The following is a 13012-nucleotide window of genomic DNA, read 5'->3' as shown; positions in this document are numbered from 1 at the left end:
TTTTTTTTTTGAGACCGAGTCTAACTCTGTCACCCAGGTTGGAGTGCAGTGGCGTGATCTCAGCTCATTGCAACCTCCGCCTCCCGGGTTCAAGCGATTCTCCTGCCTCAGCCTCCCGAGTAGCTGAGATTACAGGTGACTGCCACCACGCCCAGCTAATTTTTTTGTATTTTCAGTAGAGACAGGGTTTCACTGTGTTGCCCAGGCTGGTCTCGAACTCCTGACCTCATGATCTGCCCGCCTCGGTCTCCCAAAGTGCTGGGATTACAACCGTGAGCCACTGTACCCGGCCAATGTGTTTGTATGTTTCTATGTGTGTATGCATATAATATATATACACATATACATGATTAAGTTAATAAATTGTGTTGTTCAACTTTTCAAAGCTAGGACATAGCTTATTCTTTGTATTTTCCCCAGTGCCTAGTTCAGTATCTGACACATATTTGGTGCTTCATAAATGTTGAGTAAATATAGTTTTTTATTTGTGTTACTTTTATGGAATTTATCACATGCTATTTTATTGGTTGGGTTCATCTTCTCTATTAGATTGCAAGCTTTTTATTTAATTTAATTAATTTATTATTATTATTTTTTGAGACAGAGTCTTGCTCTGTTGCCCAGGCTGGAGTTCAGTGGCACAATCTTGGCTCACTGCAACCTCTACCTCCCAGGTTCAATTGATTCTTGTGCCTCAGCCTCCTGAGTAGCTGGGATTACAGGCATGTACCAGTACGCCCGGCTAATTTTTTGTATTTTTAGTAGAGACAGGGTTTCGCCATGTTGCCTAGGCTGGTCTCGAACTCCTGAGCTCAGGTAATTCTCCCGCCTCGGCCTCCCAAAGTGGTAGGATTATAGGCATGAGCCACCACGTCCAACCTATTTTTTTTTTGAGACAAGTCTCACTCTGTCACCCAGGCTAGAGTGCAGTGGCATGATCTTGGCTCACTGCAACCTCTGCCTCCCGGGTTCAAGCGATGCTCTTGCCTCGGCCTCCCGAGTAGCTGAGATTACAGGTGCGCGCTACTATGCCCGGCTAATTTTGTATTTTTAGTAGAGGTGCGGTTTCGCCATGTTGGCAAGGCTGGTCTTGAACTCTTGACCTCAGGTGATCTGCCCACCTTGACCTCCCAAAATGCTGGGATTACAAGTGTGAGCCACTGTGACTGGCCAGGTTGCTAGCTTTTTTTTTTTTTTTTTTGAAACGGAGTCTTGCTCTGTCGCCGGGGCTGGAGTGCAGTGGCCGGATCTCAGCTCACTGCAAGCTCCGCCTCCCGGGTTTACGCCATTCTCCTGCCTCAGCCTCCCGAGTAGCTGGGACTACAGGCGGCCGCCACCTCGCCCGGCTAGTTTTTTGTATTTTTTATTAGAGACGGGGTTTCACAGTGTTAGCCAGGATGGTCTCGATCTCCTGACCTCGTGATCCACCTGTCTTGGCCTCCCAAAGTGCTGGGATTACAGGCTTGAGGCACCGCGCCTGGCCAGGTTGCTAGCTTTTTAGTGAGTAGGTACTTGTTTTGTTTTTATTTGTATATTCCTGAACATCTGTCATATTGCTTTGAAAATTACTTATGGTGCCAGACGTGGTGGCTCATGCCTGTAATCCCAGCACTTCGGGAGGCCGAGACGGGTGGATCGCCTGAGATCAGGAGTTCGAGACCATCCTGGCCAACATGGTGAAACCCTGTCTCTACTAAAAATGCAAAAAAATTAGCCGGGCGTGGTGGCGTGTACCTGTAATCCCAGCTACTCAGGAGGCTGAGGCAGGAGAATCGCGTGAACCTGGGAGGCAGAAGTTTCAGTGAGCTGAGATCGCGCCACTGCACTCCAGCCTGGTGACAGAGCAAGACTCTGTCTCAAAAAAAAAAGAAGAAAAGAAAAAGAAAATTACTTACGGTGTATGAATGAAAAAACTAAAGCCTGTCACTGAGACAGAAAAACAAGAGAAGTTCCTCTTCTGCTTGGAAAGAAAGAGAGAAGGAAAACCAGAGAGAGTTTCTGTGATATTAATTGCCCAAATTTTAGGTGGTGGGAAGGAAGCTCACTGAGACTTTTGGTCTAAGAAGAACATTTTGTACCATTGTGTTTTACCTAATTTACCTCCATTCCAGTAATGTTGCAGCAACAAAGGAGGAAGTTTTTATCCTTAGCTGGTGTGACTGGCCGTAAAGCAGTTTTTCAGATCAGTAGAGAATTTTGATTAGTGTTGCATCAGGCATTTACACAAAATTAGTTTTTCACTTTGCAGAATGTGTTGCTTGAGAAACAGAAGAAATAGGTACAATATTTCAATGTTTGGTATTGTGTTTTGTTTTCAGTTAAATCCAGATGTGAATGTTTTCCAACGGAAATTTGTGAATGAAGTTAGAAGATGTGAAGAAATGGATCGAAAGCTTCGTATGTGCACTTTGGTCTTGTGTAATGTTCCTTTAATGAATCATTCGTTTTAGATTAGTGACATTAGTCCTCTTAATAGAGGAAGAAAATGCTATAAGAGAAAAGAAAAAGGAAAGATCTTGCAGTTAAGATGCTGAGGTGAATTTCTGGTATACGAGTAGATTTTGTGGTCTTTGGGCTAAGTAGTGCTTAACGGAAACCTTGTTTGAAGTAACATGCTGCAAGATGAAAACTGATTATTTTTTTTGTGAGATTTCAAAAACAAAACTACATTATAGAATTTTGAGAAATAGGACCCAGCACACCATCAGTTTTTGTCAGCAGAGCCACCTTTTAATTTGAGCTATTTAAGAGGGAGGAAACTAACATTTATTTAAATTCTATTGAGGGCTAGCTTGCTCACATACATTATTCATTCCCCCACAACATTCCTTCAAGATGGGTATTACCTTATTTAATGATTGAGGAAACTAAAGATCAGAGAGGCTTAATGACTTGCCCTGGAACATAAACAGTTATGATGGAATCAGTATTTGAAGCCAGGTTGTTCTAGCTGGCTCAAAAATCCATCATCTTGCCACTCTACTAAGCCACCTTGTGGTTAGCTGATAAGTGAATTGGTCCCCACTGTAAAAAACAGTTGTAGTTGTTACTTGAAACACTTTTCTCTTCTGGTATTTTGGGTCCTTATTACCTGTTCTGCTTTTTCATTTTTATTTTTTATGCTTAAAACCGACCTGACTGTTTTCAAATTTAATGAACCCCTTTAGATCTGGAGTTGTCTCACTAGTCTGTTAAGTGTCAAATATTCTGTTGTATTATACTCTTCTTCCATAACTCTGCTTTGCCAATAATATCTATAACCAGAACTGTCATACTTTGGAGTGGCATTTGCGTTGGAGGAGAGGTGCGGCCTTGAAGGCCAGTGTTAAGACCTGAAGAAAGAAAGAAGGCAGTTGTGGGATGACCATCCTTTGGAGTAGCTTCAGAGAATGTGAGGTTGGAGAAAGAGGGATGTGGAGAAAAAAGGTGCTTCTTTTATATTAAACGAATATATATATATAAAAAGTATCTTTCTTAGATAAAACTTTTTGTAGTCAGGCTTTAGATGCTAATTCTTTTCCTTAAATAATGGCAATTTCGAGCATGTGCAGGTAGGCATGAATGTTTTGATTCTGTCATTTTAGGATTTGTTGAGAAAGAGATAAGAAAAGCTAACATTCTGATTATGGACACCGGTGAAAACCCAGAGGTTCCCTTCCCCAGGGACATGATTGACTTAGAGGTAAACAGTTCTTCTCAGAAAACCAGAAAAGTTTCTTTCTACTTAAATGCAGAAATTACTTTGCTGAGCAGATAGAGAGTAAAGTAATTCTTGCTAACTTTGACAGCATTATCTACTGATTGTTTCTTGTAGGTGGAATTGAAGTGAGTTTCCCCTTCGCTTTTTTATTGATAGATAATATTTGTACACATTTATGGCGTACATGTGATATTTTGGTATATATATAGAATGTGTAATGATCAAGTCAGGGTATTTGGAGTATCCATCACCTTGAGTATTTACCATTTCTATGCGTTGGGAACATTTCAATTCTTCTCTTCTAGCTATTTTGAAATATATACTGTACATTGCTGTTAACTATAGGCACCCTACTCTGCTATTGAGAATTACAACTTATGCCTTCTATCTAACTGTATGTTGGTCCACATTAACCAATCTCTCTTCATCCCCCCACAAACCCACACACCCTTCATAGCCTCTCTTATCTATCATTCCACTCTCTACCTCCATGAGATCAACTTTTTTAACTTTCACATATGAGTGAAAACTTGTGTTATTTGTCGGCGCCCTGTTTATTTTGCTTAACATAATGACCTCCAGTTCTATCCATGTTGCTGCAAATGGCATGATTTTATTCTTTTTTTATGGCCAGACCATGTGAATCCCCTCTTTTATGGTGACAAACAGCACTCAAACAGTATTATATGCCACTAAGTAAATGTTTATTGGTTTATCGAAACCTTATTGGAGTAAGTTAATTTATCTACTATTTTATTTTATTTTATTTATTTTTGAGACACAGCTGTCACCCAGGCTGGAGTACAGTGACCCCATCTTGGCTCACTGCAACTCCTGCCTCCCAGGCTCAATCAGTTCTAGTGCCTCAGCCTCCAGAGTAGCTGAGACGATAGCTGTGTGCCAACATGCCTGGCTAATTTTTTTGTATTTTTTGTAGAGATGGGATTTTCCCATGTTGGCCAGCTTGATCTCGAACACCTAACCTCAAGCAATCCGCCTGCCTCAGCCTCCCAAAGTACTGGGATTACAGGTGTGAGCTACCATACCTGGCCTATCTACTAGTTGGTTATTCTTGCAGACTAAATGGGCAGCCAGTAGACTTCTCAATAATTATTTTATCCATCTGAAATCTCCTGAGAAAGTTACCAAGTATACAATAGAATCTGTAAACAAACAAAGACTATTTTTTTTTTTTTACTTCCACAGTGACTTAGAAAGGAAATACTGTTTTTTTTTTTTTCAGAGAGAGTCTTGCTCTCTCACCCAGGCTGGAGTGCAGTGGTGCAATCTTGGCTCATTGCAACCTCTGCCTGCCGGATTCAAGCCATTCTCCTGCCTCAGCCTCCCAAGTAGCTGGGATTACAGGCATGCACCACTGTGCCCAGCTAATTTTTTTTTGTATTTTTAGTAGAGACGGGGTTTCACCATGTTGGCCAGGCTGGTCTTGAAATGTGACCTCAGATGAGCCACCCGCCTCAGACTCCCTAAGTGCTGGGCTTGCAGGCATGAGCCACTGTGCCTGGCCAGGAAAGATTATTTATTTATTTATTTATTTATGAGATGGGGTTTTGCTCTTGTTGCCCAGGCTGAAGAACAGTGGTGTGATCTTGGCTTACTGCAACCTCTGCCTCCCGGGTTCAAGTGATTCTCCTGCCTCAGCCTCCCAAGTAGCTGGGACTACAGGCATGTGCCAACATGCCTAGCTAATTTTGTATTTTTAGTAGAGATGTGGTTTCACCATTTTGATCAGCCTGCTCTCGAACTCCTGACCTCAAGTGATCTACCCGCCTCGGTTCAGGAAAGATTATTTTAAACAAAAAAATTTCCATAAAGAAAATTGCTCTAGTAAAATCACAGTATTTGCTAGGCAAGTCCAAGATCTCTTTGAACTATCAGCTTGGCAACAGTTATGTGGGATGAATTCATTTATTGTCTTTCAGAGCAAACATAATTGAGCTTAGCCTAATCTATTTTCTTTTTGCCTCTAGGCCAATTTTGAGAAGATTGAAAATGAACTGAAGGAAATCAACACAAACCAGGAAGCTCTGAAGAGAAACTTCCTGGAACTGACTGAATTAAAATTTATACTTCGCAAAACTCAGCAATTTTTTGATGAGGTCAGACTATTGTTTCTTTTAGTATTTGAGCAGCTGATATTACACTCACACAAGTGGGCCATATTTTTATTCCAGTAATTATTTTAATTTGCTATTTTGGAAGCAATGCCATTTTTGCACCCTGTTTTAGTTAAAGAAATGTGAGATTATGTTCCATTTTTCATGCAGTACACAACCAGCCATGGTTTTGCATTTTTTCACATTTTCTTCAATTTTTCATCTCAAGATGAGGAAAGGAACCCTGAAGTAGTTGTATAAATGTAGTTAGTATAAATTTCTACATTATATTTATACTTATAAGGTAAGTATATGCTTAAGGTCAAAGCTGAAGAAACAAACATTTGGTTATAGACAAAATTATAACAAAGGTTTAGTCACCAAACCTTTTGCCATCAAATTTTATTTTATTCTCTATGTTTGCTTATAAACCTTCGAGCACATTTTCAGTACTTCAGATAGCACACATCACACTAATTTTCAAGGGTTTTTCATTGTATGTATTGTATGGAAAATATTGGTAGGATGCTTGTTTGAAACTTCTTGGTTATCACATAAACTTAGATGCATTACCTCAGAGGGAAAAATGTGAATAAGTTCTTGGGTTAAATATGTAGGTGAGGCCGGGCATGGTGGCTCATGCCTGTAATCCCTGCACTTTGGGAGGCCGAGGCAGGTGGATCACCTGAGGTCAGGAGTTCGAGACCAGCCTGGCCAACATGGTGAAACCTGGTCTTTACTAAAAATACAAAAACTAGCCAGGTGAGGTGGTGGGCGCCTGTAATCCCAGCTACTCGGGAGGCTGAGGTAGGAATATCGTTTGAACCCGGGAGGTGGTTGTTGCAATGAGCTGAGATTGCTCCACTGCACTCCAGCCTGGGTGACAGGGCGAGACTCTTATCTCAAAAAAAAAAAAAAATGTAGGTGACTCAGTTGGACATGGTGTCTCATACCTGTAATCCCAGTACTTTGGGAGGATGAAGCGGGCAGATCACTTGAGCCCAGGAGTTTGAGATCAGCCTGGGCAACGTGGTGAAACCTCATCTCTACAAAAAATACAAAAATGGCCGGGCGCGGTGGCTCAAGCCTGTAATCCCAGCACTTTGGGAGGCCGAGATGGGCGGATCACAAGGTCAGGAGATTGAGGCCATCCTGGCAGAAAAGGTGAAACCCCGTCTCTATTAAAAAATACAAAAAAACTAGCTGGGCGAGGTGGCAGGCGCCTGTAGTCCCAGCTACTCGGGAGGCTGAGGCAGGAGAATGGCGTGAACCCTGGAGGCGGAGCTTGCAGTGAGCCGAGATCGCACCACTGCACTCCAGCCTGGGCGACAGAGGGAGACTCCGTCTCAAAAAAAAAAAAAAAAAAAAAAAAAATACAAAAATGAGGCAGGCATCGTGGTGCACGCCTGTAGTTCCAGCTGCTCGGGAGGCTGAGGTGAGGGGATTGCTTGAGCCCAGGAGGCAGAGGTTGCAGTGAGCCGAGATTAAGCTACTTTACTCCAGCCTGGGGGACAGAGCAAGACTGTCTCAAAAAAAAGTGTAGGTGACTTAGTCCAGGTGACAATGTGCTGAGGTGACCCCATGGAAAGGATCTGGAGCAAGGCTTGCAGAAGGCTCCCTTCTCCTAACTCAGCCTGGGGAGGAGTCTTAGCTTTCAACTTGGATGTGGTTTTTCTGATGGCCTAAAGTACAGTAACTGTCTTCTTGACGGGTGTTTTTGCCACCAGATTGACGATATTAGACACTTTAGGGGTTGTTACAATCACTGTTCAATGTGCCTTCTCATAAAGTTCTTTAATTCCTTTGCTCAACAAGAAAACTTGGCAAAGCTTTTAAAATTAGAGACCCCTTTTTTTTTTTGAGACAGAGTCTCACTGTGTAGCCCAGGCTGGAGTGCAATGGTGTGATCTCAGCTCACTGCAACCTCCACCTCCCAAGCTCAAGCAATTCTCCTGCCTCAGCCTCCCGAGTAGCTGGGATTACAGGTGCTTACCACCACCCCCAGCTAAGTTTTGTATTTTCAGTAGAGACAGGGTTTCACCATGTTGACCAGGCTGGTCTCGAACTCCTAGCCTCAAGTGATCCATCCACCTCTGTCTCCCAAAGTGCTAGGATTACAGGTGTGAGCCACTGCGCCTGGTAGGGGCCCATTTTAGTTAGCATCTGCTGTGTTCTCAGTTGTACTTTAAATTTATATCTATAGTTTTATTTTTTTTTTAATTGTAGACGGAGTCTTGCTACTGCTGCTCTCTAGCTGGACGCAAACACACAGCGCGCGAGAATTCTCTACTGCATGAGAGCGCCCGCCTCCGGGGCGCTGGACTGCCATCTCTTCTACTCAGCCTCGCCCGAGTAATGTCTGTGCTTTCGACAGGAACCGCCTCGTCGCTCCCAAAACTGATGTGCGTGTGCGTATTCTGTTACTAGAGTATCGGTGGTATTCTACCTTATTCTTCAAGTGATGGCTCTCTCGTGATCACACTACCCTCGCTTGACACAACTCCGTCTCAGCTCTCACACAGTGGCTGGTGATTATCTATCTCTGAGCCCACCAAGAGTGATGGGCGCCCGGCCACATCCCGTACTTTTTATTCTTTAATTTGTTCTAGATCCTGCGGCTTGGTGGGCTCACGCCCTTGTTAATTACCCAAACCACTTTGGGACTTGAGCAGGGGCGTGATCAGATCAAGTGATTTCAAGACCACCTGACTAACGTGGTGAAACCTGTTTCTATCCAAGAAAATACAAAAAATGTAAATACCCGGCATGGTGGCAGTGAGCACACATAATTTATCCCACTACTCATGCATCTGAGCAGGAGAACTCGCTAAAAACACAAGGAGGCAGAGGTTAATAGCGAACTTACTGATATCATGGTCCACTGCAGTTCATGAGCCGGAGGCCTACAGGCAGCAAGACTCTATCTCAAAAAAAAAAAGAAAAATTATGTTTAAGCTGCCTCATCTCCAAATATCCTTTTGAGCGAAGAGAGAGAGTCATCACTAAGTCCCTCTTGAGGTTAAGGAGCAGGAAGTTCTTCAAACAAAAGTCTATGCAAACCTCACCTCGTATATACTTATCAGTAAAGTAAGGAATTATCAGTCTCCATCCCTAGGACCGGTACGACAGTAAACTGTGGGGAAGTTAGGCCCTATGTAGCCTCCACAATGTACCCTAGGCGATGAAATTCCTGAGGCATCTAATTAAAAATCTGACTTAGGGGCTATAGAGAGAGAGTCTGGTCTGAAGACTTGTAGATACATCCTCACTTAATCGTTGAAGGCTTTGTATCTCACTAGAAGCCATCCATTAAAAGGACTCTGCTGAGGGCAAAAGGAAGAGAGGGAAACCACTTCATATCATTTAATTTTCCCTGTCCTTTCAAGACAAAAAGGTAATTAATATTTGATTTAGATTGCTCATGGAGTCGAATTTTGGAGTCCTAGTGGTAACATTCTTTTTGCAGTCCTTAATGCACGGCCCACACATTATGAGGTGTGTTGCGACAGAGTAGAAACTATAACTCGTTAAGTGTTTACTTAGTGTCCTTTTAGCTAATAGGCGAGAATATATATTCCCACTTAAGCCCATAATGTTGGCTTGTAATAAAACACACAGAGTCCTACTGTCTCCTATCTTAGCAGACGACTAGGAATGTTTGTTTGTTCACTATATTCACAGCAACATGTAATCCCTTCGTCTTAGGTCTCTCTACTGCTTTGTATGAGCAAACGAGAGAGAGTAAGTACGTGCTTCAAGGGCCATCTGTGATTCGGCAGTCGGCCACTTGTGAAATGGCACTACAACGGGTGCCATTTTGTCTTACCGTCATATTAAGGAAGCACACACCAGAAATACTTTCATAATACACAACAGGACATATGCTAAACATTGTCCACGCTGCTACCCAACCACAGATACTTAAGAGACAAGATTGATTGTTTACAACAACAACATTTTCAGGCATATAATTTGCGAAAGTATAAATACTTATACTTACATGTCCCCTTTTTTTCCCTTTTGATTTATAACTTTAGTTTACATGCTGAGAGATCAACTAACACAATATTACAATAGCTCTATCTCAGACCATCCCTAAGTTTTCACAATGGAACAGCCCCAGCGCGCGGCTGGCTCAAGCCTGTAATCCCTAAAGGAACTTATATGGAGGCCAGAGACGGGCGGATCGGCGTAGGTCTCTAGTGAAGATCTGAGAACCGATACAACAAAAACATAACACAGTAGAGACCCAGCCGTCTCTACTAAAAACTACAAAAACTCCGGCAAGCGACACGGGTGGCGGCGGCCATATACAGTAACCCAGCTACGCTCGGCAGAGGCTGAGGCAGGAGAATGGGCGTGAACCCGGAGGACGGAGCTGTGCTACTGACTGAGATCGCGGCCACTATCAACTCCACAGCCAGGCGACAGCGGCGGAGCACCGCTAAAAAAAAAAAACAAACAGAAAAAATGAGACCAGCAGCTTCCTGTTACGGTTCATTTTTGGAGAAATTCCGAATAAAGACTGATAGGTGGATTCCCTTAAGGGAAATAATTATTTAAACTATTAATTTTCTAATGAAAAGAACTTAGTAAAATGAAAATAAGAGGAACCATTTGGAAAATGATATTTTAAATCATAATTCATGGATTTAGGAATTTTATTTTGTGAATAATAAGTCTAAACACTAAATGCCTATTTTGAGAAGACAGACTCTAAGTCTTCATGATCTTTGTGCCCTATTCATGCTGGGCTGTTTTCCCCTCTTTTTTTTTTTGAGACAGAGTCTTGCTCTGTCACCTAGGCTGGAGTGCAATGGCGCGATCTTGGCTCACTGCAACCCCTGCCTCCCGGGTTCAAGCGATTCTCCTGCCTCAGCCTCCTAAGCAGCTGTGACCATAGGTGTGCACCACCATGCCCAGCTAATTTTGTAGTTTTAGTAGAGACAGGCGTTTCACCATATTGGCCAGGCTGGTCGTGAACTCCTGACCTCGTGATCCAACTGCCTCGTCCTCCCAAAGTGCTGGGATTACAGGTGTGAGCCACCGCACCCAGCCTCCCCTCCTATTTTATTCAAAACTTTTTTTTTTCAATCTCTGGAAGTACTTAGAGCACAAGGCCGTGGCTATGAGAGGTTCTCATGCTGCTTTTGTCATCAACTCCCCTTTCATTCCTAGCAGCCTCACTGCATTGCAAGAAGTCTCCTGGCAAGAACCTCTCTGCCTTGCCTGTTCTTGCGCTAACTCACAGCCTCAGCCAGGTTCCTTTCCATAGACCTTGCCCTGCTGCTGCCTAGCAGCAGGCTCAGGTGTTACTGCCACAACTTTGCATCTGCACATGCGAGTGTACTTCAAATAATGCAAAAGATAGGACACTTGGGACCCTCAAATGTTGAAAACTTAGGATTTTAATGAGATTTTCTTCTGTGTCTGAATTTATAATATTTGCAAAGGGCCTAAAACACTACCAGTTATAAACCCTTATTTTTTATAATCTGGTGACTACAATAATAATTCACTATAATGAGTTAGCAGAAATGGCTAAATCAGAAAATGATTCTATATTTAGGCATAGGAGTTATGATTGGCAGGGTGTGTGTAAGGGGAAAATAAGCATATATTGAATACTCTTATGATTAAAGATGATTACAAATTTGACTTAGTCATTTCTTATCTAGGGCATTTAAAATGACTTGTTAATGATTATCCTTTTCTCAGTCTTCTTGCTTATGAAGAACTGTAAGAGCTGGAGAGATATCTCTGCATCTTTTACCATAAGCACCATAACATATGAGAACGTAAAGAAGACTGGAAAAGTAATGGTTAATGGCATGCAGATCCCTGCTTTCCTTTCCTTCTCAGTTTTCCATCCATCTGCTTTCTTTATTTTTTTTCCCATCCGCCATTTCCTTTGGGGCCTGGGTGAATACCTTAAGTAATGAAATAAAATTTTTTTCTTGATGTAGATGGCAATAATTGTTTGTTCTTGGTAATTGACATAGCTTGAACTGGATGTGCTATTTATACCTAATTGCTGTAGAAACAGAACTGAAGTTCTCCTACTTCCTTTTATAAGACATGTTTTCAGTATCTGAATAGAGAAACCAGAGGGCATAGCAAGTAATGTAGAGGGATATTTACAGTATTGTTATTAGAGGACCCAGATACCCTCAAGACAAGCTTGTCCAGCCCATGGCCCTCAGGCCTCATGTGGCCCAGGACAGCTTTGAATGTGGCCCAACACGGATTCGTAAACTTTCTCAAAACATTATGAGATTTTTTTGCAATTTTTTTTAGCTCATTAGTTATCATTAGTGTTAGTGTATTTTATGTGTGGCCCAAGACAGTTCTTCTTCCAGTGTGGCCCAGGGAAGCCAAAAGATCAGACACCCCTGCTCTAAGATTTAGATACTCTCAACCACGCGGTTTTAGGTATTGCCTTAAAGGCGTTCTGTTAGTGGGTGGTTCTAGTCTTCCTAGTTTCTCACCAGGCACAATTTTATTTAAAATTTGTAACTTTTCTCTCTAAGACAGAATTCTTAAGTATGAAGGGTGAAATTAGCAATTCAAATATTATTGCAAGTTTCTGTTGAATTTTAATTTTGTTGTTTTATTCTCAGAGAGTCCTAGATAGAGTCTTTGAAGTGGTCTAGTTGCTAAATACTGTTTGCTTTTCCATCAGTTGTCCACTTTAGAGCACATGTGTTTGCATTGAGTCTGATATTTAGGGTTGACTTAAACCACGTCTTGTGAGACATCCAGGCAAGTAGGATGAAGTCTTGTGAGTAGCAGTCAGGCTTACTGGTTTTGCCAAGGGATAAATCAAGAACAAGTTGAAATGTTGTAATCATCGGGATCCTGAAAACAAGTTGCCTGCAGTCAGCTGATATGATTGCAAGTAGAAACTGAAAGAACCCCTCAACTTCCATGTCACAGCAAGTGGGCCGGGCGTGGTGGCTCAAGCCTGTAATCCCAGCACTTTGCGAGGCCGAGATGGGCGGATCATGAGGTCAGGAGATGGAGACCATCCTGGCTAACACGGTGAAACCCGGTCTCTACTAAAAAATACAAAAAACTAGCCGGGCGAGGTGGCGGGCGCCTGTAGTCCCAGCTACTCAGGAGGCTGAGGCAGGAGAATTGCGTAAACCCGGGAGGCGGAGCTTGCAGTGAGCTGAGATCCGGCCACTGCACTCCAGCC

The 13012-nt window shown here is 42.6% G+C and overlaps 1 protein-coding gene across 1 annotated transcript in view; it reads left to right on the top strand.

The window, feature by feature from the left end:
• The window catches only part of ATP6V0A1 (ATPase H+ transporting V0 subunit a1), a 68897-nt gene that overhangs the window by 7332 nt on the left and 48553 nt on the right, over positions 1-13012 (top strand). Inside the window, exons 3-5 of the mRNA XM_017856575.1 lie at positions 2319-2397; positions 3585-3682; positions 5689-5891. Of these exons, the coding sequence (XP_017712064.1) occupies positions 2319-2397; positions 3585-3682; positions 5689-5891 (380 nt within the window). The remainder of the gene's footprint in view (positions 1-2318; positions 2398-3584; positions 3683-5688; positions 5892-13012) is intronic.

This window comes from Rhinopithecus bieti, unplaced genomic scaffold (assembly GCF_001698545.2).
Source record: "Rhinopithecus bieti isolate Rb0 unplaced genomic scaffold, ASM169854v2 scaffold_44695, whole genome shotgun sequence".
In the NCBI taxonomy this organism is placed as follows: domain Eukaryota; kingdom Metazoa; phylum Chordata; class Mammalia; order Primates; family Cercopithecidae; genus Rhinopithecus; species Rhinopithecus bieti.
The sequence above is the reverse complement of the archived record's forward strand: the minus strand, read 5'-3'. Positions and strand labels throughout refer to the sequence as shown.